Consider the following 25,670-nt stretch of genomic DNA (forward strand, 5'->3'; position numbering starts at 1 on the left):
ATATGTTTAACACAAGATAACAAAGTAACACAACATTATGCTTAAATGTCAACAGTGTAAAAGTGTCTCAATCAAACGCTTTGGGCATCTGATGATGCGCGAGGATCTCCTAAAAGTCTGACCCAACAGGAGTGGCAATATCATATTGTGTCTCAGTTTGTTCAGGATGTTCCTTGGCAAGCTGAAGTGTCAATATTCAAGCTGTCAATAAATATTCAAGGTGCCCCACAAATCCCCTCCCCACCCCCCCCCCCACCCCAAAAAAGAAATTATATTCCTGATTTCCTTTTATTTTCTTTCTTTTTTAGCAAAGATGAAAATGTTGCACTTGCATCATCAAGATTATTGGTTTTATATTAGTGTTCTTTTTAAAGTTTTTTTTACTCTTAATATGATATTCTGGGTTAAAACTGTACTGATTGTTTCCCCTGTCAATCCCACTCTTCTGACTTTGCAGCTGGTTTATGACTACTTTGCTAAGACACTTGTTGAAAACAAAGGTTATGACAAGAGGATTCTACAGCCGCTAAAGACCCATAAAGACTTTTGGTAAGATTGATGTTCTGTAGCCCTCAGATATAATAGAGATTCTTAAATTTATGATATAAAAACTTTCTTAAAATAAAATTGAGGTCTGCAGCTGCTACAGATCCATTTGGTTAGATTATAGATAGAGCCTTCTATTGCCTCTATTAAGGCAACATTACTCTGTAGCCATTTCAGATCCAGCATTGATGAGACCTACATGTTCATGAAGGGTTAAGCATAGTACTAGTAGCCTCAAGAGATCAACTATTAAAGTAAGACCTAAAGGCAAAATTATTCTGTAGCTTTAAGTAGATCTTCCAGTGTTGAGACATAATTGATCATAATGGTAAGAGCCTTCTGTCTCCTCTACAGATCAACTAGGCGCGATATAAGACTCTTTGATACAAACTATTTTGCATATTTCATCTTTTAATAAGACATTGTAACACAAATTTGAAACATAATTTCCTATCTTCATTGATGCCTTCTCCATAAATTGACACTTGTATTTTTGTATTTAGTGTGAAAGGGCTGGTGTGGGATATACGCCATGGTGATTTTTTGAAGTTGTCTGATGCAGGCGTCATTTTAAGAGCAAGTCATGGATCAAGGTTGTTATCTTATGCAGAGATTCAGCAGAAATATGGTGCAGAGAGACTATGGCAACATTTTCATTGTCTAGAAGAAACACTCGAGCAGTGTGGTAAGCTTTCTCTTCACTTCTTCTTTTAGCGTCTCGCGACCATTGAACAAACCAGAGGAATGAATTTGCTTTGTGGTGGCTGAGTTATTAGGGTTCAAATCCCAGTCATGACACTTGTGTCCTTTCAAGCAAGATACATACAGGTAGGGGTCATAGATTGAAGTATTTCAATTAATAATGACCATAAAAACTTCCTAGGTGAGAAGAACAAAAGTGAAAAACAAATGTGTGAAATATTACATAAATGCACTGCAAATGAATTCACAAACTGCATTATACCCCTTAAAGAGTTCCTATCTGTACAACAGGACTAAGGAAATGCACTGTATGTGCCAATCAAAACTTTTCGCATATGTTATAATAATAAATCTTCTAAGGGTCTGTGCAGATAAAAAATAAATCAGTGAACATAAAAAATAACGAACAGCTAGACTGTAGTTGTTATAGCAAAAGGTTTTTTTTTTTTTTTTAACTGGTTTGGAAACTGAAAATGAGAAATAATTTGATTGATATGCAAACTAACAGTTTTGAGTTTGTCAGATATTCATCGTACATCAGTGTGATTGTGTCATGTTTGAACAGTGCAGTAGACAAGGTATGTTTGTTGAAACATATTTAACGAAACTCAGCTGAACACACGTATGACCCCGTTAAGATGCACAAAACAAAGGCCTTGATGATTTTGTTGCTGCTTGCTGATGTGTCTTCCAGTGTGACCATCCAGATATCCGTTTTTCAGGTCAAACGCCAAGGTGAACGAGCAGAGTTTACGTGCACTGTCACTGGTTTAGATGCCTCTACCAACCAAAGCATCCAGAATATCCAGTGGTTTGTGAACGAGAAACCAGCTACTGGTCTGAATAAACATATAGAGAACTACAACAACCAATGGTTATGTTACAAACAAAATAACACAGCCGTCAGTACTCTTATTATCTTCCCAGTTGAAAAGGAAGATGAAGGGACATATCGATGTGCAATTGATAATAAAAGGTCTCAACTAGTAACGCTAACCATACTAGGATCAAGTTATCCCTCTGCAGGCTGCTTCCCAAAAGGACCAATCATTGTAACCAAAGGATCAGAGATTCATTTAACCTGCTGGGGTAGCGGTTCTCAGCTCAATCTGACTTTGTTTTATAATGAAACTGAAATTCATCAGACCACCTCTACACAGAATCACATTAAGGGAGTGTTCATAACAGCATCGGACGACTATAATGGTGTTGTGTTCAACTGTAGTATTAACTCTGAATATTGCATCATTGGTCCGATCATAATCCATCAGCCAGAAGAAGATTATTGCCTGATCGATTTACAGCCATACTTCACACCTCGAATGCTGTATAGCCTCACCTTCATTAAGACAGTTAGTAACATTCATAGTTATCGATGGACATGTAGAGAGGAGTGCCAGACTCCCATAGTCAACAACAGTAGTGAGATAATATTAGAATCAAGTCACGATGGCGTGATAGTAAGTGTCGTTTGTAGGATCATTACAGCACCAGACTCTCAATCAAGTTCGGAGCCTACTTCTCCACAAACAGTTTCAACTAATCAGCAAGAAGTTATACCCACTGAATGTAACATGTGCAACATGTCAACTGTTAGCGATCCACCTTCAGCATCTACTAGATCCACAGTTCCAAAAACCCAGCTGTCATCAACTGTTACAGCAACCACTTTGCCTGACGACAAACCCCAATTGGAACCCAAACTGGTAATCATCCTTGTGTGCTTCTTAGTTCTCATCACCTTAGCCTGCATCCTCCTTTGCATCTACTGCTTCAACAAAAAACGCAGTCTAAAACAAAAGAAGAAGAAGATACTGAACGATATCCAAATGTGGCCTCCAAAGCAACAAAGAAACACAGTGCTTATCACCGATTTCCAACTGGACATGTTGGATCAAATTCCACCGAGTCAAAATCAACGCTTGGCTACAAGTTGCTTCCGCACATATCCAACTTCACAGAGAAGGGAGTCATCTCCAGAGGTACTAGCAGTGGATAATGTGGAGTTACATGTAGTGGATAATATGGAGTTACATGTAGTGGATAATGTTGTGTCAATTGAATTAACACCACAGAAACCATGTATAGCTACAAAGCCCAAAGCTGTTGTTGACATCCACCAAGCCGCTGATATCCAACCCAACTGTACATTCTCTGAAGTGTTCAAAGAAGAGCCTTATATGGAGATGAAGGAAACTTTCTATAATACTTCCTCTTTATCAAATTCATGTAAAAATCTTCAAGAATATCAAGAGTGTCATGGGCAACACTACATGGATATGAGTAGGGTCAAGACTAACCATTCATTCAAACAATCTCGATCTGAGAAAGATATTTCTGCAAAACTCAACATGATTCATAATCCATTAACTTTTCCCAGAAAAAAATTAGACAAGGTTGGCGCCCATGCACCAGTTAAAAAGGGTAGTAGTCAATACATGGAGATGTCTAAACCTAACCCTGTTGGTCACATCCTAAGTGGTCCATCGTACATCAACACTGAAAGTCAACGAAACATTGAGGGCACTATGAGCATCTCGAGCTCACAACCTGACATTGTAAATCTTGATGAGGACAAAGAGAGATTGCATCATACATACATGGATTTTGCAAATCTATCAAGAAGATAAGAGTAAACTTTGTGTGTTTTGGGCGGGTCAAATAGATTGATCCATTTAGCCCCACCCCTTTATGCTTTGACAAATCATTCACAACAGCGAACAAGCAACCAAGAGTCAAACCCTCTCAAATGTTTGTGTTTTAAGTAACAAAATTGAGTAGAGCAGGATTTGAACCAGCTGTATTACAACATGCTTTATCAACTTAATAGCTATCTTGCCCTAGCAAGCCTAGGTTGGTGGTCTCCCTATTTTGATTGAACCAGCTAGATTAACGTGCAGGCGCTATCTTGGCCAAGGTTGGTGGTCTCCCTATTTTGACAATATCTTTCTTTGGGGAGGGGCGCAGTCAGAAGCCCTAAAACCTTATCTGAAATTAGTGGTCTTTTGTCTTTAGTGCGAGGCACATCATGAGGCCTAGTGTAGATGCTACCAACATGGGCGCTGTTTATATACAATTTTATCAAGTTTGTATAATTGTAGAGGAAATTAATCTTTATATTTACTCATATAAAGAAATTATAACTTAACACAACATCAATCATATTCCACAGTCAAAGAGAGTTTGCGTGAATTTGAATGCAAAATGAAATTGAATGAATTTTGCTGAACTTGGCCGGGGAAAACCTATAATAAATAATAAGCAAGGCATTTATCATGCGCTTTTAGCATTGTATTAGAGTGCCTTACACTATAACTACCCCTGTTCATTGGGCCTTAAGAATTTTGAAACCACCTCACTCCTTAGAAGTATGCAGCACCTGCAGTCCCAATTTGCTCATGGGCGACTATAATGAAGCAATTGTATGAAGTGGTTTACCCAAAGACAAAAGTTTCATGACTGGGATTCAAACCCTCAAACTTGAGTTTTATGCTTGACCACTCAGCCATGATGCGCTTATCAAATTATTCAATAACTGCAAAGGATATTAAAATTTAATTGTGTAAAACTGTGTAAATAAACATCATGAATTAAAACACATTTTAAACTGTTAAGTACATGTACATGTGCATGTACAGTAGGTAGAAATTACAGGATGCAGGAAAAGTAAGCGAAAGCAAATACCCTCCATGCATTCATAACAAAAGTGAAAGGTATTAAAAAGGGAAACAACCTGGAAAATTATCCAAGTATGTTTCTAAACTATGTGGCTTCAAAAGCCCTTAAAAAAAAAAAAAAAAATAACATTGGTTGTTAAAAATCCATATTTTAAATAATAGTTAACATGTAGTTAAGAGAAATGAGCTTGAATTAAAGTTATAGAGCAATTATTTGGTTTTGTTAATATTAATGTAATAATTCTGTGGAAAAAACCAATGCAAAAACAAATGGTACGGTTTGTACACCGAAAGTTGAAATGTGGCCTTCAAAAAGTGCATAACTTTCAAGGGTGAAAAAAAAAACGGTGTAGTTTCAATATCACAATTCGTGGCCCACAGGCCAAATTGGTTTATAGAGTGAGGTATTTAATAAAACAGAACAGTTGTTTTTTAAAGAAAAGCTTTCTTTTACCAGAACATGTATGTACTTTGTTTGTATTTTCCTCTGCATAGTTTTTACCTGTTACCCAATTTTGTAGTGTAGGTTCTTTGCTGGAGGAAATCTGAACATTCACACCAATACCACTCTCTGGAATGATAATGTCTTTTGATTCAGTTCAAAAGTTACTAAATTATAAAATAGCACCAAGCAAAAGTTGTAACAAAACCATCACCCACTGCTGTATAATTGTCAATAGCTTTGTTTCTAATCAGAAGAGTGTGGTGTGGGTCCGATTTCTTGAGTCATTAACTAGTTGAAGCCAGGATCTTTTTTCTTTTTTTCCGAATTCCAAAGCTCACAGATTCAATTTCCACTTGAGTCAAATTTGCATTGTTCAAACATTTCTTTTTTTAATCTCCCCTGTCAATCTCTTGCGGTTTATTACTTGATAATATATTTTCATTGGTTGGTTGTGGACTGTTTTTACAACCAGAGGATGGGAATAAGTTTACATGAACTCCTCCAGAAAAAGTAATTTTCCTTTAAAGGTAGGGTCATAAACTGGTTTTGTCTACATAATGCTGATTTATAGCCAACTTTTATTATTAATAAGAAAATTACAACTACAAATCACATTTGAAAGATTCAGCAGTGTCTACTTGCGGAGAAAACCGTTGGTAAATTTTCACAAGAATGTAAAATCTCTCCACGTGTTAGCAAGGTGACATCAGATACCAACTGCATCTCTAGCCACAGCATTCAAAAACGGACACCAACTCTCAGATATCTAAGAAACTGCATGCCTTAGATTCAAATGTTTTGGGGTGAAAATAATAAAAACCATATATTACCAACAGCTGCATTGCTTCTCACCAATGGTCACCCATTTTGGGAGGAATCACTAATATTATATAACCCTCACCATTCAGCCAGCTTTGTTTAATTATCAATCATGTTATTGCTGGGGTTTTTTGGTTAGGGTTGGGGGGTACTAGTCTGCCATAAGATTTGTTTTTATTACATTGAAATCACAACCAGGAAGAAACCAAACCTGCTATGTACACATCCAGGAAATAGATAATGACAAGGCAAAGACAGTTTCATTGGAAAACAAGTACAACAAATGAAAGCTTGTTTCCCTTACTCTCTTAATTACATTATGCCTGGATTTTTGTATATATTTCTGGTAATGAAACCAAGAGACCTGGTAAAAGCCATGTGACCTGGGTCTAATTGTTTAATTGTTTACAAAGCCTAAAAAGCACATAAACACTTGCTAAGCACTGAATAGTGTTGTTTAGCAGAAACGGGTTCCCAGCCCAAATGACAAAAGTTTGAATTGCTGTCTGGTGCCTGACTCAGCTTTTTCTTATCCCTGTGATGTAGTTACATGTATAATTAAGCTAAAAATACATAATTATAAGCATCAAGGATAAAACATAATACATTTGGTTTTATCAAGTGATTTTGTGGTAAGCACATAATACTCGGTGCTTTTCTGACTCTTGTGGAGAAAAATCCACAAACATATTTCAAAACCGATTGTTTGTGAATTTTTGTTCTTGCGGGACTCGGGGGGGGGGGGGGGGGGGGGGTACTGAGTAAAAGTGCTTCACATTATAAGCGTTTGTGTAAACTAAAAGTAAAAGTTGTTATATTCCATATTCCATAGACCTGGATTGTGGGTTTAGTTTTTCCTAAGGCCTCAGCTGAGAAGTATCGAGTACACGGTGTTGATATCACCCATTAGATATAAAACTAAGTTAGGATTTATTTTGTTTTTATTTGTTGCAGAGCTGTATCGATATTATGAGAACTATTTTGATATGCCATCGATGGTAGTCGGGGCACAGTTGGTTGACTTAGAAGAAGAAAAGGTAACCCATCTTAGCATGATCTTAGACACAAACAAACTAGACACTTAGAGTTGTCTAGCACCTTGACATGGTGTCTGCTTTGAACTAGTGTGTAATTTGACCTTTGGGTCAGTATGTTTGCCAGTTCCAATGATATTCATTTCAGATACATTTATTTCATGTCAACATCAATCAATACATTGTAATAACATTGTTCAAAAATCATATAATTACTTGTACTAAAGAAAACTTAATCCAGTTAATGAACAATAATAGAAAATAGTTTGGCGTTAACATGTAAGAAAAAGAAGAAGCAAAAGCTTTTATTTCCTCTTCCCTAAAGGCAAGGACAATTTACACAAAAACGAGCACTAACAAACACCAGGGACATGTACATTCTGCATGAGTGAGACTGGGCAACAGATAAAATATGTACTAAAAAATGTTATGTATTAAAATAAAAGAGATATGAGTAATGAGTAGTGTATGGATCAATCAAAATCTTCTTAAGCTTGCTACGAAAAGAAAAAACACTGACTGACTGTTTAAGATCTACATTAAGGCTATTCCAGTAAAGGACCCCTTTATGAAACACACTCTTTTTAAAAAACTCAGTTCTACTCTGTTTCACAAATAGATTCCCTTGGCTAAACCACGGGTCTGATGAGTGTGAACTGAAGCACTAGCAAAAAAGAAGCCTTAAGTTTATGTGGCAACAAATTACGAGAGTGTTTAAACATAAAATTTGCTACATTAAGAGAATGAATATCGCCAAGTTTTAAGATACTTGATGTGGCAAACAGTGGGGAAGTATGTTCCAGATAACCTGCACCATGAATAATACTCATTTCAATTCAAGACTGATTAGAAGTTGAATTGTTCCCTAAGCTGTTAAAGACAACATGTTATGTCGATTTTGCTTCGTTGTTCAAAGACATACAGTAGCTAATGCAGTTCTTGCAAAATACTTTCAAATCATGTAAGAATGTTTTATCTTCTGTAGCCAGGAGGATGGTCTGCTTCATGGGAGCGAGTCACTAATGACATGTTGCAGGAGTTTAGAAAACTGTTCTCAAGTCATTTATATCAAGGTTAGTTATCTTCTTAATCCTGTGTTACATGAATTGCCTTGATTGCAAAGTGATCTTCGATTGTCTGCTTATGAAGTCGGTTGGAGGATACACATGCAGTAGTTATAGGCATTTAGAGGCACATTTCATCACTTATCAAATCACCTTACACTAATACTACCCCTGACCATTGGGTTAACACTACTAGAACCATCTGAACTTTAATACTACCCCAGACCATTGGGTTATAACTTCTAGAACCATTTGAACTCCTTTGGAGTATGCAGCACCAGCATGACCAGCAGCCAAATTTTGCGCATGGGTTACTAATCATTCACATCAATAATCTCTACCATTACAGCTGAGCTAACCTACTAGTGAGACTGGTGAGAAGCAATTAAGTAGTTGAATGTCTTGCTTAAGACAGTTTACAACAACTGGTTTCAATAGGTTTCTTACAGGCACTGGTTTTGTTGTCTACTTGTTGTCTTTGCTTGTTGTCTTTGCTTGAAATCATGCCAGGCGCCGCCAACGGCAGGAGAGAAAAATAGTTCCAAAACCGGGCAAATTGTTCCAATCAAATTTCAGCAAAGGTACAGGGAATAAAGCTTCATGCTTATTACCAAATGTTAACTAAAACAAAAAGTAAACAAGTATGAATAGTCAAATTAGTGTGAGTGATTTTGATCCTTAAAATCCAAGCTCTGGAAAATTGAACAAAGAAAATGTCAGCACTAAATCTTAATCAACTAATTACGTTATTCTATTTTAAATCTAGAGAAGTTACCAGCCATATTAACAGATTGCACAAAGCACCCAACTCAATACGTCGAACGTTGCAGTCCACATCTTAAGGAATGGTTAAAGGGACTTCGTGGAGAGCGGAAGGTTGTGTTTCTTTTAACGAGCTCCCAATCAGATTTTGCGTCTGATCTGACAGAGTACATCTTAGGGTAAGTACTGAAGCCTACATCACCTGAATCACTGCCATTTGATAGTTTGTCACCACATGGGAAATAAACAGCTATAATAATACAAGACAATTTTATGTAGCCCATAGTACAATCATTCTGTGAAGTTTGGACTCTCCCATTTCACTCGACTTTTCCTCATGAAATGGAATAGTCCAGATTTCACTCGCCATGCATCCAATATATTTGTGTAGTATTTCCATCATACAGGAGCCCTTTCTATGTCTTTATCGAGGGACATATTATTTTGCCCCTCTTACAAACCTGTACAAGAGTGAAGTATTTGGCTTGGTACTGGCCAATTAGAGCTCATTATATAGTCAGTCACATCATGAATATTAATATTTGTTTTCTTTAAATCTAAGAGCTGATTGGAAGGACTATTTTGACATCAATTTGCATTATGCAAGGAAGCCGGGTTTCTTTAAAACCAAAGATCCTTCAGAAAGACCATTCTTTAAATTTGGTGAGAATACGATCAGTATCATAATCTACTTTCCTGCTTTCTACATGTTTTGTAAATTTCTTGTAATGTTTTCATAAACGATATTGTTACTGTGCATTAATCTCATATGGGAATGGGACAGGGAGTGGGACTCATTGAGTCACAAAGGGTAGGAAAATAAACCATTTCATTTGGTAAACAGTATTCTATGTGTTGTTAAGGTTCTGTACAAATTAATGGCAATAAAAAGTTAATTCTACCTCCATGGTGGTACAAAGTTCAGCAGCTTTGGATAGTATAATGCATTTTGAGAATCATTTCTATTTTAATATTTAAAAGCCAAAGTATGCTAAAGGGTTACCATGTGTATTTGGGTGATCTAGCAATTCATACATTTATCAGTACAGTTAGATATATGGATTGACTGTGGAATTTCAAACCAACTATGTTTCAGATGATGTTGAGAAAACAGAGGAAGTTACAGAGCTTGAAACGGGACAATGTTACATTGAAGGCAACGCTAAAAAATTCAATGAGTACCTCCAAAAAGTCACTGGTAAACAACAACCAAAGGTACATTACAATTACCTGTAATAGTAACATAAGAGACAGTGAACACCAATACACAAAATTAAATGAATGTGTATTGCACATTAGTACAATGGTTTACTCATCTGAAGGCTGCTATACATACAAAAGCTGGCCCCAAATGATATGACATAGCTGCCTGAGCAATTCAAATTTAACCAGTAACTAGTGACTTAGTAAGTCTTCCTTTTTAGTATCAATGTTTGTTGATGTTCTGATGGGCTGTTTGTGCTTGGGGGTGTCAGGGTTCAGGGTTTGGGGTGTGAGACTGTAATCGGAGGTGTTTTATTCTTGCTACTGTTCTCTGGTTACAATACACATTTGTAAGGTTTTTATATTTACTGATCAAGGTTGTCTTTACTCCTGTATGTATTCCATGTATACTGTCCTGTTCTGGAGCTTAAACCAACTTTTAGAAATGGAAATTTGTTCACTTTTATCCTTTTTACGAGTGGACAATATAAATAAAACTATGCAATCACCAGATTATTCCAATATAACTCACAAACAGCTCATTCAAACACAACCTTAGTCTACCATGAACAAAATCCCCCCAAAACCAGACAAAGGAAGACATCAGCTTTTATTTCTTGGTTCTTTCACATCTATTCAGATGTTGTTTTGAAAATGATGAATACTAAGAATTGGTTTCATAACGATATCCTGTTGGCATCAATCATACATATCGGAAACCACACCCATTTCTACTGATTGAGTTACCATATGGTGTTGGGTTTTGTTAGAGTAATAATAATAATAACTAGAAATTCAGAGTTTGTTTTATAACTCTAGGTGTTCGGTTTCCAGGAGTAAAAGCCTGGTGTGAAAAACAAATAATTTATTGCATCATGCTTTGTTCTCAAAATTTGTAATAATTGATCAAAATTGCACAAAATTTTCAAAACAACATGATGGCGTCATCATGACGTCATTTTGAGTTCAAGAAGTTAGTGTCCTTGACTAACAATACACTAAATTTCACCTCAGTCAAACTTTTGGTTTGGCAGAAAAATTACTTTGAAAAGTGTACATTTAAAGCAATACCACATGACACATGATTACGTCATCAAGCTAAAGGCGCCACAGATAAGTTGCTGTTATGAAGGAGATTATGTATACCAATTTTGAAACAATTATCATAAACTCTGCCACAGCCATACTAGAAGTGTATTTTGAGATGAGTTTAATCTGCCGCTAGAGGGCGATCTTACATTTAGTGACGTAATTAGTGTTTTTTTAAAACCAGACCTTTGCAAGAGTTGTATTAAAGGTAAAGCATCAAAAGGTGTACATATCAACCTAAAATCCATTAAATAACGCCTTTTCAAAGTATGTTACAGGTAATTCCAGTTTAGACAGGTCAAAAGGTCACGAGAAGGTCACCAACATATCCATTTTTGTAAAGTATGTAAAGCCCTTTAATATGATGTATAGATTGTCAAAATAGCTTGTGTGGTTGAGGAAATAATATGAACTTATGAAATATTGACGACTTCAGAAGAGACTATTCCGTAAGGGAACTGTATGTTGAACACGCCTTGAACGAAGACTATTAATTATACGCGAAGCATCGCGCTCTATGGATGAGCACTGGAGCGTGACTCAATACATGGTTTATGTGTAAAATCTTTACGCACGACCAATGGTGGAATTTTTCAACCTCAATTTTGAACCGGAAGACAAGGTCAAAATGGGGTCATGTCTGTGAGGCGTTTACAGAGTTTTTAATGACCTTTCCGATGATGTATCGATTGTAAGAATCTGTCATGTGGATCAAAAGTTATGATTTTTTGAAATTATAAACTTTGAATTTTCATAACTGAATGGATGACATCATCATGACGTAACTTATACATTTTTCCTCTCCTAGTGAATATCTAACTATATGCGAAGTTTCAAATTCATATAAGTTTGGGAAAGTTGTTTTTGTAAGGGGACAAGGGACGCTAAGAAGAAGAAGTATGAAGAAGAAAAAGAAAGAAAAAAAAATTGAACAAAAATAAGAGGTGTTCCAGGCCACGGTTGCCCCGAACATCCAATAATAATAATAATAATAATAATAATAATAATAATAATAAGACTTGTAAAGCGCACATATCCACCCTGCTGGGTGTTCAAGGCGCAGTAAAACAAAAAACAAAACAAAAACAAAACACAACAAAAAGAAAAACAGACACAACAAAATTAGTCATTGAAAACCTGTGACATAAGACAAGATCGAAGATTAAGTGGAAGAGAGTTCCAGACGCGTGGCGCGACTGAAGAAAAAGACCTGTCACCCCATGAGTGTCGAGACTTGGGTTCAATGAGGAGAAGCATGGAACTTGATCGAAGATTCCTTGATGGAGTGTAAACTTGAAGCAGTTCAGAAATATAGTGTGGAGACTTGCCATTTAGAGCTTTGTGGACAATGAGCATCAGCTTGAAGATGATTCGTTGGGAGATAGGGAGCTAGTGTAGTTGTTTAAGAATGAGTACTTGTGAATCTTACCTATATTCCTGATGTGATATGATTATAAACGAACAATGTTGTTGATGTGTGGCTGAAGTATCATCGATGAATCAAAAATAACCCCCAAGTTCCGAGCTTTCAGCGAGGGAGCTATCCGAGCATCACCGATTGAGATGTATGGCACCGAAACCTTAGTTAACTGTTGGCGTGACCCAAATAAAAGGAACTCTGTCTTATCATCATTTAAAGCCAGTGTACACTATTGGTAATTGTCAAATACCAGTCTTCTGACTTGGTGTACCTCAACATATGCATAAAATAACAAACCTGTGAAAATTTGAGCTCGATTGGTCATCAGAGTTGCGAGACAACTATGAAAGAAAAAACACCCGTCACACGAAGTTGTGTGCGTTTAGATGGTTGATTTCGAGACATCAAATTCTAAACTTGAGGTCTCGAAATCAAATTCGTGGAAAATTACTTCTTTCTCGAAAACTACTCCACTTCAGAGGGAGCCGTTTCTCACAATGTTTTATACTATCAACCTCTCCCCATTACTCGCTACCAAGTAAGGTTTTGTGCTAATAATTATTTTGAGTAATAACCAATAGTGTCCACTGCCTTTAACTTCAGGAAGTTTTGTTGGGTCCAACGTCGAATCTCTTGAATGCATTTCTCAAGTCTTGCAATAGATGCATTGGCGTTTTCTTGAGAAGATTTAAACGTGATGTATAGCTGAGTTTCGTCTGCGTACACATGGTAATTCAGATTAAATTTGAGGATGATGTCACGAATCGGTAAAGTGTACAGCGTAAACCACTGCGGGCCGAGTACAGACCCCTGTGGCACAGAGTAGTTCAAAACAACAGGGTCGGATATCGCAGTGCCAATACATACATGCTGAGTTCTATTGTGGAGATACGATTTGCACCATGCTAGGGATGTGTCCTCTATGCCGAGGTGATTCTGGAGCCGAGAGAGAAGGATGTTATGATCAACAGTGTCAAAAGCAGCACTCAAGTCTAGCAGGAGTAGTGCTGTAAGGTTACCATTGTCAATAGAAGAGAGAATATCGTTGCTCACACGTACTAGTGCAGCATCGGTCCCATGGAAAGGCTTGTATGCTGACTGGAACACGTCGGACAGGTTGAAAGTATGAATGTGATCAGAAATACGTGATGACACTACTCGTTCGATGACTTTTCCAAGAAATTTTAAGTTTGCAACCGGTCTGTAGTTTTTGAATATCTCCTTGTCCAGGTTTGGTTTCTTGATGAGCGGCCTGATGTAGGAAACTTTGAGGCTATCGGGGAAACAACCGGAACTGAGAGATTCGTTTACAAGCTTAGTAATGTAGGGTACAAATATATCAATGTTTTGCTTTATCATGGATGTTGATACTGGATCCAGCTCACAGGATTTTGAAGGAGACTTCATAATAACCCTTTGAATCTCAGCAACAGTGGCAGGCTCAAACACAGATAGTCTACACTCTGGTTGAAGATGTGGCAATGTCTGCGGCACGTTGTAAGGAACTGATGAAAATGATGAGCGGATGTCTGAAATCTTGGTGACAAAGAATTTCTGGAACTCATTTGCTAAGTCCTGGTCATTGTAGGTGGATGGAAGGACAGGGGTTTTGGGTTTGAGCAACAACTTACCAATTATCTTGAAGAGCTTCTTTTGATCTCCTGAGGATTCTAGTACTTGAGATGAATAATGGATGATCTTTGCCTGGTTGATCAAATTCCTAACTACTTTACATTGGTTGCGATATTCTTGTCGTTGTATTGCCAATTTGCCATTTTCCCGCCACTTTCGCTCCAGTTGACGACAGATCTTTCTCGCTGTACGAATATCATCATTGAACCAGGAGACTTCAGTTCGGACCTTGACTGATCTCGTTTTCCATGGTGCGTATGTATCCAAGATGTCACTGAATGTACTCTCATATTGGCTGACATAGGAATCCAAGCAGTCATGATCAACTTCTAGATTTGCTAAATGAGTGCCTATGTCGCGGAACACTTCGGGAGGATTCACATGTTTCCATTGTCGGCTCTTTATAGTGACGGTTGGGACTTTGGGCTTGCACAGACTCAAGTTACACATGACTGCATAGTGGTCAGATAATCCAGGTAGAATAACAAAGTTTGAGACAATTGGTGGGGAGATTTCACGAGTTATGACAAGGTCCAGGCAATGACCGAGACGATGAGTCGGCTCCTTGATATGCTGGGTAAGACCAAAAGCTTGAAGTAGATGCTTAAGCTGGTTTGCATTGGTGTTGTGGACGTCATCATGAATGTTAAAGTCGCCGGTGATGATGATTTCCGATGGATGAAGCAGATATTCCAAAATCAAATTCTCAAACTCCCTTAGAAAACTTGAGAAAGTCACACAGCTTTGTATTACCACAAGTAACATATAGTAAGCACACTCACGAGCAACAATTCCCTGCTAACCATGAGATACGCTCGCCGCAAGCTTGGAATTCCCCAATTTTCTAAGCGTCGATTCTTTGCTGACGGTATAGAGTAGAGACATGTTTATTTTCCTTAAATTTGCGTTGTCAGTTGCAACTTCGCAGAAAGATACGCGGAAATGAAGCATGTCTAAGTCTACACTGATCCACTGACCCTAAACCGTGGGGAAATAGTTACAAGATGAGGTTGTCAGGTGTATTCGAGCACGTAATGAGAATTAAAGACATATCATGTTATCATACTGCTTTTTCTGAGCAAATAGCGTGAGCAGCGTCTGTAACTGGATTATTTAGTTACGCCAGACGCACTCTTGTGAAACTCAAGAGTTTCCATTTGTTTTATTGAGATCAGCGGATTTAACGTGACAGCTTGGTCTGAAGTCTTTCTATGTCTACAAGACACATCAGTATTAAGTCCTATAAGTGATACTGCGAAGATTTCGAATAGGGTTGGAGAGAGTGCCAACTCGTGAAATACCATACCATTCTACAATATAAATAAAACTTATTGGTTTAGTCTGGCGCCCCAAGGATAAAGACATGAGTTTGGTTAATACATGATTCTGAGCAGACTACCCGTTAACATTGACCCAATGACAATGCTAACACCAGACAGTACTTAGTAAATTGCGCTCCAATAACCCGAGCTGAAAGCCCACTACCTTCCATTTCGCTTGTTAGGTATTTTCTAAGCGAATTGGGCGGGAAAACACGACGTAATAGTAAGCGCTACAAATTTTGTTTACATTTCAGTGTTTTTACTTGCTATAAAACAAAACAACCAGACACCCAAACGCAGTCCATGACCAAAACATATCCTCATCACCAATGGATTTTAAAACATATGTGAGTAAATGGAATTAGCTGTTGCAAACTGCTTTCCAAACAAAAGGACATATTCTAATGACATAAATGCACAACGTAGTTAATGGCCTGAATGTTTAACACTTATAAGAACAGTGAGCTCTGCTAGGATCGAAACGTCAGTGTACTAACTAATGGCTTTTGCATTAATATCAGACTTTAGATTAGGGTCTATGCTACATTATGGCACGTGTGATAACTAACACATGCCACGAACCGTTAATTGAAAAACGAAAGTGCATTGCACTTGTTTCTGCTTTTCATTCCTGGTTTTCCAAACTAAGTAAGCGACTTCAGATCGATATTGTTTATCAAACATAATTTCGTTCGTGAAATACCCGTGTGAAAGGAAGGAAGGGGAGATTAGACGTTGTCTCAATACGTTCGGAGTTGAAACCGCGTCACTCCAGCAGACAGGTTGGAAAATAAGTTAGCGTTACTCTCACAACACAGACACTGCAATTGCACAAATCTGATTGGTCAAATTGGCATTTACATGGACAGCTATTGGTTGATTAAATTAAACTGCTCTTAGAAAGGTCACACTGGAAGGGCGGTGAACCAACTCGACACATGTGGTCGGATGCGGGCAAATGGAAACTTATGTTTTAAGTAAGGAGTGGGGTTGGCACTTCATGTTAATTGTTTATTCATTATTGATGACTTTTCTATAAAGAAATTAATCTTCTTGTATTGCAAGCCGCCATTCTGCTTAACCAGTTAATAAAAAAAGGTTCATATCTAAATAGATTGACTGAAAATGCCCGTATGCTGACTGCAATTTGTATGTTTTCCATCAACTGCTGATTGCTTTGCCACCCTACACTCAACTTAATTTAAAAATGCCCGCAACATTCACAACCCTTTGTGAAACCAATGAATTTTAAATAGCGTAAATAATTAAAGAATTACAACTCAAATAATTGGGAACATTTTTGACGGCAAAGAACAACTTAACACTGCCGCGCAGTTTGTTTTGAAGGACTTCTACTAGTATTTCTCGTCGTCGAGCTATGAAAGAAAGCCAGACTCAGGTATAAAATCATAACAGCTTTGTGTGATTGCTCTTCGTTGTATTAATCCTACATGGCCATCAAGGTGTTTGTGTCCTTGACAAACATCCCCGTGTCATAATATCTTCTCGTCACAAATTCAAGGACGGTTCAACTTAAAGTTACAGAGTTAGTTGATTTTATAAAGACACTGGACACTATTGGTAATAATTGTCAAAGTCCAGTTGTTTCACTTGCTGTATCCAAACATTATTAATAAAATAACAAACCTGTGAAAATTTGAACTACATCGGTCGTTGGAGTTGCGAGATAATAATGAAAAAAAAACCAATGGTTGATTTCGAGACCTCAAATTCTAAATCCGAGGTCTCGAAATCAAATTCGTGGAAAATTACTTCTTTCTCGAAAACTATGTCACTTCCGAGGGAGTCGTTTCTCACTATGTTTTTATTTTGAGTAGTTACCAATAGTGTCCCCGATCCGAATAAACCGAATGCGCCCAATACTGACATGAATTGTGTGACTTGAATTTGCGTAGCGTTGTTTTGATGCCAGATCCAACGATGGTCAATATGTCATTTGAATTCCCCAAAGGATGAAACTTCAAAATAATAAATCTCTTTGGTAAAAAAGTGGTATTTAAGAGGAGGGATAGGTAAGGCGAAATACAATACTGAAAGTGATTGAGCATTGCCTCCCTCTAACAAACATAACAAACACAAACATGTAATGAACGCTAGCATTCTCGGGAAATTACTTGGTGACATTCTTGTAAACTTTAATCAAAAGAAGAGGCAATTGGAGGAGTTTCTCCGATATCTGATAGTTTGACAACATTTCCCCATCAAGTATTACCTTACGGTACGTCAAATGCTCTTCGTGCATTTATGTTGATTAAAGCCCCCCCCCCCTGCCCCAACCAAGAAACCAATAACACATAGATGTGTTATAGCTAAATGTGTCTATCTATAAGCAACAACCTTCTATTTGTGTTGAAACTCGAGAAAGGCCTTGGCAGAATTGACACGAGAAAGAGATTCAGGGTCCACTGCAAACTTCAGAGTCGTTCTGGGGTCAACTTGACTATGAACTTGAGTCGAAAAAATGGACCCTGGCTCCATCTGACCCAAAGTGGATCCCGACTCCCGCTTGTCCAAAGTGGATCCTGACTCCCTCTTGCCCAAAGTGGACCCTGACTCCCTCTTGCCCAAAGTGGACCCTGACTCTATCTGACCCGAAGTGGATCCTGACTCCATCTTGCCCAAAGTGGATCCTAACTCCCTCTTGCCCAAAGTGGATCCTGACTCCCTATTGCCCAAAGTGGATCCTGACTCTATCTTGCCCAAAGTGGATCCTGACTCCCTATTGCCCAAAGTGGACCCTGACTCCCTCTTGCCCAAAGTGGATCCTAACTCCCTATTGCCCAAAGTGGATCCTGACTCCATCTGATCCAAAGTGGATCCCGAGTCCCTCTTGCCCAAAGTGGATCCTGACCCCCTCTTGCCCAAGTGGATCCTGACTCCCTATTGCCCAAAGTGGATCCTGACCCCATCTGACCTAAAGTGGATCCCGAGTCCCTCTTGCCCAAAGTGGATCCTGACTCCCTATTGCCCAAAGTGGATCCTGACTCCATCTTGCCCAAAGTGGATCCTGACTCAATCTTGCCAATCGTGGATACTGACTCCCTCTGACCCAAAGTGGATCCCGAATCCCTCTGACCCAAAGAGGATCCCCACTCCCTCTAACCCAAAGTGGATCCTGACTCCCTCTGACCTAAAGTGTGTTCTCACTCCCTCAGACCAATCTATGGATAAATTCTGACTCACAACTATTTACCATGTTACCAAAATGATTCTTAATGTGACTAAGCTCGTCCCAAGATTAAACAACTAAATATAATACAAAACGGTTAGTCAGAAACAAGTAACCAGACAAAATGTACATTACCACATTCCATTTCGTCAGCATTGTTTCCACAATCATCGATTTTGTTGCACTGGAATTGTTGGGCAACACAGCGAGTAAGATTGTTGCATCGAAATTCTCCTTGCGGGCAGGTGAAGTCTCCAACGTTCCCATTCATTTCTAGGTAAATAAATAAAGGGAATAAAAGGGTAGCGACGAGTTATTACACGGCCGTTTAAAGCCGGCAGGGTCGAGCTGCCGTCAACGACCCTGCAAGGTTTTAAACGGACGTTTAAGAACGAGTCACTACTCTTTTATTACCATTCATAAATGCCCTTTTGTTAAAAAACGTTAACAAGTACAAATACAGACACGTTGACAGTTGAAAAATCGAGGTTTTAAATATTTTTTCAATAACTTTGTGGAGAGTCTGTTGCAAGTGGGTTGTGCGTACTAATAGCTATGAATTGCGTTCCGCGTGATAATCTTGAGCGCCTAACATGCGGAAGCCAGCCGGTTATAAACACTGGTCATTATCAACCGCGCTCTCTACCAATATGAGTAGACAAACTGTCCAGGGTTTTTATATATACATGTTTATATGAATGGCAAGTTACCCACTGGGAAAAGAAGAGCAGATCGGGAAATCATAGTCAGGATTTAATGCAGGAAATTTAAACAAAGGAACTCTTACGGTCAAGACTTTCCGGAAGATGTAGGCCCATAAGGCCTAGTGTCAGCAACTATCATCTTACAAGTGCTTTGAATTGCTACTTTAAACAATCGTACAGTTATGGCAAGTACACCAATAGAACAAAATGACAAACAGAAGAAGAAAAAATGTGGTCCATGCATATTTTCAAGATAATCCCTGCAAACGTTTCAATCACGACAGTGAGATTCGAAAAGGAAGAAAAGATATGACAATAAATCTTCCCAAATTGACTCCAAGCTTATTGCGGTTTTATGCTAATTTTGTCAACGGTAAAGACAGATTATCTCAGGGAACAATACATTAAATGCATCCCCTCTATACAGGAAGCTCTATACATTTGTATTGAACTGTATTCATAATTAACTGAGCATCTGACACTGTGTAAGCTCGACTGTAGGTGATTTTATGTGACAGGACTGTAGGCAATACCTTTTTTTCTTATGTGTGATTGTTGTCGTTGATGAATTTTGATGTTTTTTTTTTTAAGTTAAATGCCCCCATCCAATACACAGGTACGGCATAGAAAAAAAGGATGCTCCAAAATGTCTTGTCATGAACTAATTGTTGATAAAAGTAAGATGTCAACGCTGTATACGTGGATGTTGTGAGCGCTTCTGAAACCGCTGACACTGAGGATTAATATCAAAAACAACACTGTGTTATCGGAATGACGTCCTTGCTTTGCTTTTTCGGCCAAAGCTATGTTCCAGCCAGACCAAACCCATTTTTGTTTTTTAGGACGGGTTCGGGATTTTTGAGATCTAGTTTGGCGTAACCCGGCATTTAAATGTCACAAACATTGAGACAACAAAGCAATGCATGAGTTACCAAATTGACAAACAAAAATGTGTATCGTTAGTTTTTTTCAAATTGATGATAACCAGAATGTCGTCAACAACAAAATAGGATCCGGCGGTGTGTACAAATCAAATAGGGATATATTTTTTGTCTCTATTTTTTTCGGGGGGGGGGGAGGGGCGATTTACCGACAACATCCGACAAAGTGCATAAGAAATGTAGTTCGATCCGATCTGATTAAAGTTCAATTTAAATCCTATTGAAATGAACTTTGATATCTCACCCACCATATTCAGCTGACACTGTCACAGCATAAGCATCGTCCTCTGATGGCTGGACCCTCCCGCTACCTAAAACTAAATTGTGTGAATAAATCAACAACATTCATTAAATCCACTTCCAAACCATCACTCTTATGGAGTAGTTTCTTTTCCGAAAACTTAACTATAGTAAACTATTCTCTCGTTGGCAAATTGGTAAACCTCGTAAGTAGGAATAATTGCTTGGTCAATGTTGTTAACACTACCCTGGTTATATGAGCACGAATAAGATTGCCGCAATCGAAACTAAGCAATGATAATTTGTTTGTTGTTTTTAACTACCATGGGTTTACTATATGGATGGAGGGTTGTAACATTAAAACGATCATTCTTTAGGAGTGAATTACTGTATCTTGGTTTGAAGGGGAAAGAAACGTTCCTTTCCGGAGGTTGCCTTTCAATAGTGTTGAATGATATGAGTAATTAAATGGTAATAATGTGATGTGTGGGTTAGGAATTGGGTGGGCGGGGTTGGTGGGGTGGGGGAATTACACTTAAACAAGAACAACTGGAAGAAATGAGGAGAACACGACCAGGTGACACAGCCTGAAAATAACGATGATGATTAGTGAATTACATCATCGGGAAACAAACGACGAAACACACAGACACCTGTAACTCTGCCTAAGGATGTCTGCGTTTATGGTCACCGTTCTCCGCAAACATGGTAAGCACACAATAATCGTTTGGGCATTTTTTTTATTTAGGTAAAGTATTCCCTGGCTCATGTATAATGCAAAAATGCCGACCTTTTCTACTACCGTTATAAGCACGCCTTCTTCGCTTACGGGTAAAGCATACCATGGTCCTATCGCTGCATAAGTCAAACGGCATGAAAATACAAGATGGTCGTGTTTAAAATATACATTCTGGATTATCATTTTAACCCACCTGTTAGAAGGACAGCAATTATGATGACCAAGAGGAATATAACAACAACTGCCACCAACGCCAGCTTACATCGTTTACCCAGAGAACGACACTCGGCTTGGAATGAATTACATCGGGAATATCTGCTGTTCATGTTACGAGACTCTAAGGGTAGCCGGAGCGGTGCCTTCTTTGCATCATTATTCAAAGACAGGTCCATCTTGGTATTGGAAAAGCGATTACAAAAGGGTATGTATTAGACAGTAAATTCCAAACAATTTATAAATATAAAACGAAGAGATAAATTAATGAAACGACGAATAAACTAAAGAGTGTTAACACCTGTTACGTTTTGTCCGGTCTGTGCCTGCATCCATACTCTGGTTCAAATATCTGTAAAGTATATCAACAAATGTCGCCGAATGGCTTTGTTAAAAGGGCCGTCCACAGCTCTTGAACCAGTTATTGGCGTTGTTATCTACTTTGCGTAAGTAGATTGAATCAATTACCACGCGTCCCTAGAGAAACACAATCGCAACAATAGTACTTGTATTAAGAACCCAACTCCAAAATTGTCTTTGGAATACATAAACTAATACAAGCAGAACGCAGACATTTAAGCCATAGTGGTGTCATGTGCCCGTACGTTCAAGATTCTGAGAATCCTGCGACTGTTTTAAAGCGCAACTTTCCATCGTACAGTACATTTACCTTCAAGGACCGTTTCCACGTTGCATGTAACGCGATAATGTGTCAAAAATGTACAAGTATTGACCATGAGAAACGCATTAAGGCCGGAAGAAACAGCCGTTAGGCTGACTATTTAATGTTAATAATTGAGACATGAAATAGTCACCTACCTGTTTGTTTTCGGAGTCCTTTTCTTTAATCTCCATTACAACAACAAAAACTCCACGGCAGTTGCACGATTGACAACAATCAACACCGTTTTCGACACTATCGGAAGAGAACCAAACTGTTGCGAGGATTGAACCTGCCGAAGTGGGGTATCGAGACTGAAATCTGTCAAAGTTTTCAATTAGTTGAAGTCTGCATCCAATGGTCTCGTTGAAATTTCCTTTCCATTAGTTGCAGGTGTCTGAGGTGTCCTTTCCATTAAGTGAAGAATCAGCAGAGTCGGAGTTCAAGACGTAAAAGTGGAAAATGAAGCCCATCAATTTACTCTGACTGCTCGATCACAGTTTCTAATGAAGAATGAAAACATTGAGAAATGTTATATTTTGCAGAATAACACGCCCAATATCACTGATACATGTTATGTAGTCTTCAGTTCCAAGAGACTAGATGGAAACAAATGGAGTACCAATGAGTGAAAATCTGAACAATCCCGCAGAAGATAATTTGAATTCGACAAGAATGTGAAGTTGATTTGAAGGCCAAGTTAAATGGAATAAGTCTGGAGAATATGAATTGACATTTAAAGGCACTGGACACTTTTGGTAATAACTCAAAATAATTATTAGCATAAAATCTTAATTGGTAACGAGTAATGGTGAGATAATGAGAATATAAAACATTATAAGAAACGGCTCCCTCTGAAGTAACGTAGTTTTCGAGAAAGAAGTAATTTTCCACAAGTTTGATTTCGAGATCTTAGATTTAGAATTTGAGGTCTCGAAATCAAGCATCTGAACGCACACAACGTCGTGTGACAATGGTGTTTTTTTTTCATTATTATCTCGCAACTTCGATGACCGATTGAGCTCAAATTTTCACAGGTTTGATACTTGATGCATAAGTTGAGATACACTGAGTGTGAATACTGGTAGTGTCCAGTGTCTTTCAAAAAATATCAACTGCTGTTCTCCACATTGTTAACCAGCTTGAGTTTATATGGACATAATAAGTCACGTCACGTCGTATTAAGAAAACAATAGTTGAGCAGGTTTTGCATTCTAGTGTAAACCATTATGTGGTAGATATGGGCATGGTGTGTACCTATACACAATGTACCCTCTTATTAATGTAAACGAGTGAAAATGTCACTCCCTTGTCCGAGTGGTGTCAGTGAAAGTCAATCTGTGTAACTCTTTTATTGGAACAGATTTCACTCTAAACCGATTCGAAAGTACATGTCTTTCACTCTAAACAGAGTTGTCCGCCGAATCGCTCTTTGTAAGAGTGGTCTGGCGGACAAAACAGTGGCTTTTCCCTCTTTTTCATGGAGAGTGAGTGCTTATCACGTCTTCAATGTGTGCTTGGAATCCCAGCAATTCTTAGGGGGTTGTACTTCGATCTGTACGAGAGCAATAGTGTTTTGACAAGAGGAATCTTGTCCACAGAGTGTGAAAAATCAACACATTGTCTATAGCATTTGAGACAACGTAAAAGTCAATTCAACACGGATTCAAAAACCGAATCGCAATGGACTATTAAATTATTCAGCCATGTGCGCAACTGCCTCCAGTTGAAATATTCCAACAGCAGAACGTCATTTGATCTTCGAACAGTTAACGAGAGAAATCACGTTGGAAGGTAACGAATGCCGTTGAGATTTGCTGCCCAGACCATGGACTGACGTACTGCTTAGCATCTTCAAAGGCAGCCTTAGTTTTACAATAGGTGTTAAAGGGTACATCTAATTACTTTTTGTAAGCTAGTGCAGATTATCTAGGCTTCAGTAAACGTTACGTATCATAACATGTGAGCATTTCGTCACATTTCTTTCGGATTGTAGAACAACCTATGAATGTGCTCCGTGATTATGAGCTTCTTTTGTTGCAATCTCAGTGCGCAGCGGTTATTTGTCGTGTCTTAACAAACTCTTCCCTGTAGTTTTTAACATTATTCAGACGATATTCTGCCGCTTAGTGCTGTTGAAACAAATCATTATTTTATTTAATAAACAACAAATTCTGCACTTAACCTTAAAAACCTTGGCGGGAGATACTTAAGCTTTTAATATCCACGACAAATTCAAGTAAGTTCAACTGAAAGAAAACTAAAACAGATGTTACGGCTATTTCATGACGTTTCATCAGGTAAGTCTATATCCTTGCACGTTGGTACATCAAATGCTACATTTAAGCTACATCTTCGTCTACCGCGTCTGTTTTATTCATATCTTTTGAAGTGTCGATGTAAGTGGTCATTATGAGACTGGTCATTATTCATCACCTCTTCATAGCTAGCCTTGTATCAAGGCCCTTAGACGTACATTTGGCTAATTCTATATTTCACACGAGGGTTCAATATATTACGACGCTGAGGCGCCGTCATCTCATCCGGTCGGTTCGTCTTAGTTAAAGTGTAAAGGGGATACACTTGATCGTTCCTGCACAGTAGATTCCATGAATAGAGAGAGACTAAGTGTTTATAAATGGATCCGTAACAGCAAAGAGACGCGTCTTATAACGAATTTGATCTATTCTTATTACAAAAATAAGTTATTCCGTGATTTTAAATTATTAAGAGCACTCGCACGGTCAGTTACGCCTTGTGTATGGAAAGTTTAACTGAGATTTGTGAACAATTTGTGTTTCAAATCAAGATCTATAATAGAAGTTTGGTCAATGAAGTTTGTTCGGGTATCAAATGTGGTTTTGTGCCGCACGCCTATTCCAAAGACTTTGTACACAACAACTCTTGTGGAACATGTCATGTAAATGTCACAATAATAAGGTCACTTTGAACTTTCGGGCACCTCTGAGCAAATTTTGTCAAGCTCAAAATCATATTGATGGATAATCACAGTTATAAATAGTTTATAAATTTATAAATAGTTAATAGAATCTTGAAACTTGAGAAAATCAAGATATATTATAGTACTCGACCTCCAACATCTAGTTCGAAGTGTCAAAGTGTGAAATTATGCAAAAATAGTCAGTGCGCAAACCGCGCCGACTGCACTAACAAACCGAAGTTAGGATCTAGGCTTTAATTCGGAATCTAAGTGCTTTGTTCTGAGCGCTAAAACAGGCCTTGTATGTGTCGCATGGATTTTACGTG

General features: G+C 38.2%; 2 protein-coding genes across 11 annotated transcripts in view; one reads left to right on the forward strand and one right to left on the reverse strand.

Annotated features, from left to right (window-relative positions):
* LOC117293693 (relaxin receptor 1-like) overlaps positions 1-25,670 on the reverse strand; it is an 83,687-nt gene that overhangs the window by 52,818 nt on the left and 5,199 nt on the right. For all 10 annotated transcript variants that reach the window (XR_004519457.1, XR_004519461.1, XR_004519456.1 and 7 more), the window contains exons 2-5: positions 22,562-22,906; positions 21,723-21,921; positions 20,799-20,867; positions 19,041-19,178 (exon numbers count right to left, since the gene is read on the reverse strand). Coding sequence is in view for 3 of the 10 variants with exons in the window: in XM_033776096.1 (XP_033631987.1) it covers positions 19,041-19,178; positions 20,799-20,867; positions 21,723-21,921; positions 22,562-22,597 (442 nt within the window). In the remaining 7 variants the exon portion in view is untranslated. The remainder of the gene's footprint in view (positions 1-19,040; positions 19,179-20,798; positions 20,868-21,722; positions 21,922-22,561; positions 22,907-25,670) is intronic.
* Positions 458-11,045, forward strand: LOC117293698 (5'-nucleotidase domain-containing protein 1-like; the record flags this gene model as incomplete). The annotated part of the gene is given in 7 exon segments (XM_033776109.1): positions 458-549; positions 1,050-1,231; positions 7,144-7,226; positions 8,209-8,296; positions 9,054-9,228; positions 9,612-9,712; positions 10,146-11,045. Coding segments are annotated over 7 exon segments (861 nt in total), but the record flags the coding sequence as incomplete, so codon positions are not given.

This window comes from Asterias rubens, chromosome 8 (assembly GCF_902459465.1).
Source record: "Asterias rubens chromosome 8, eAstRub1.3, whole genome shotgun sequence".
Taxonomy (NCBI): Eukaryota; Metazoa; Echinodermata; class Asteroidea; order Forcipulatida; family Asteriidae; genus Asterias; species Asterias rubens.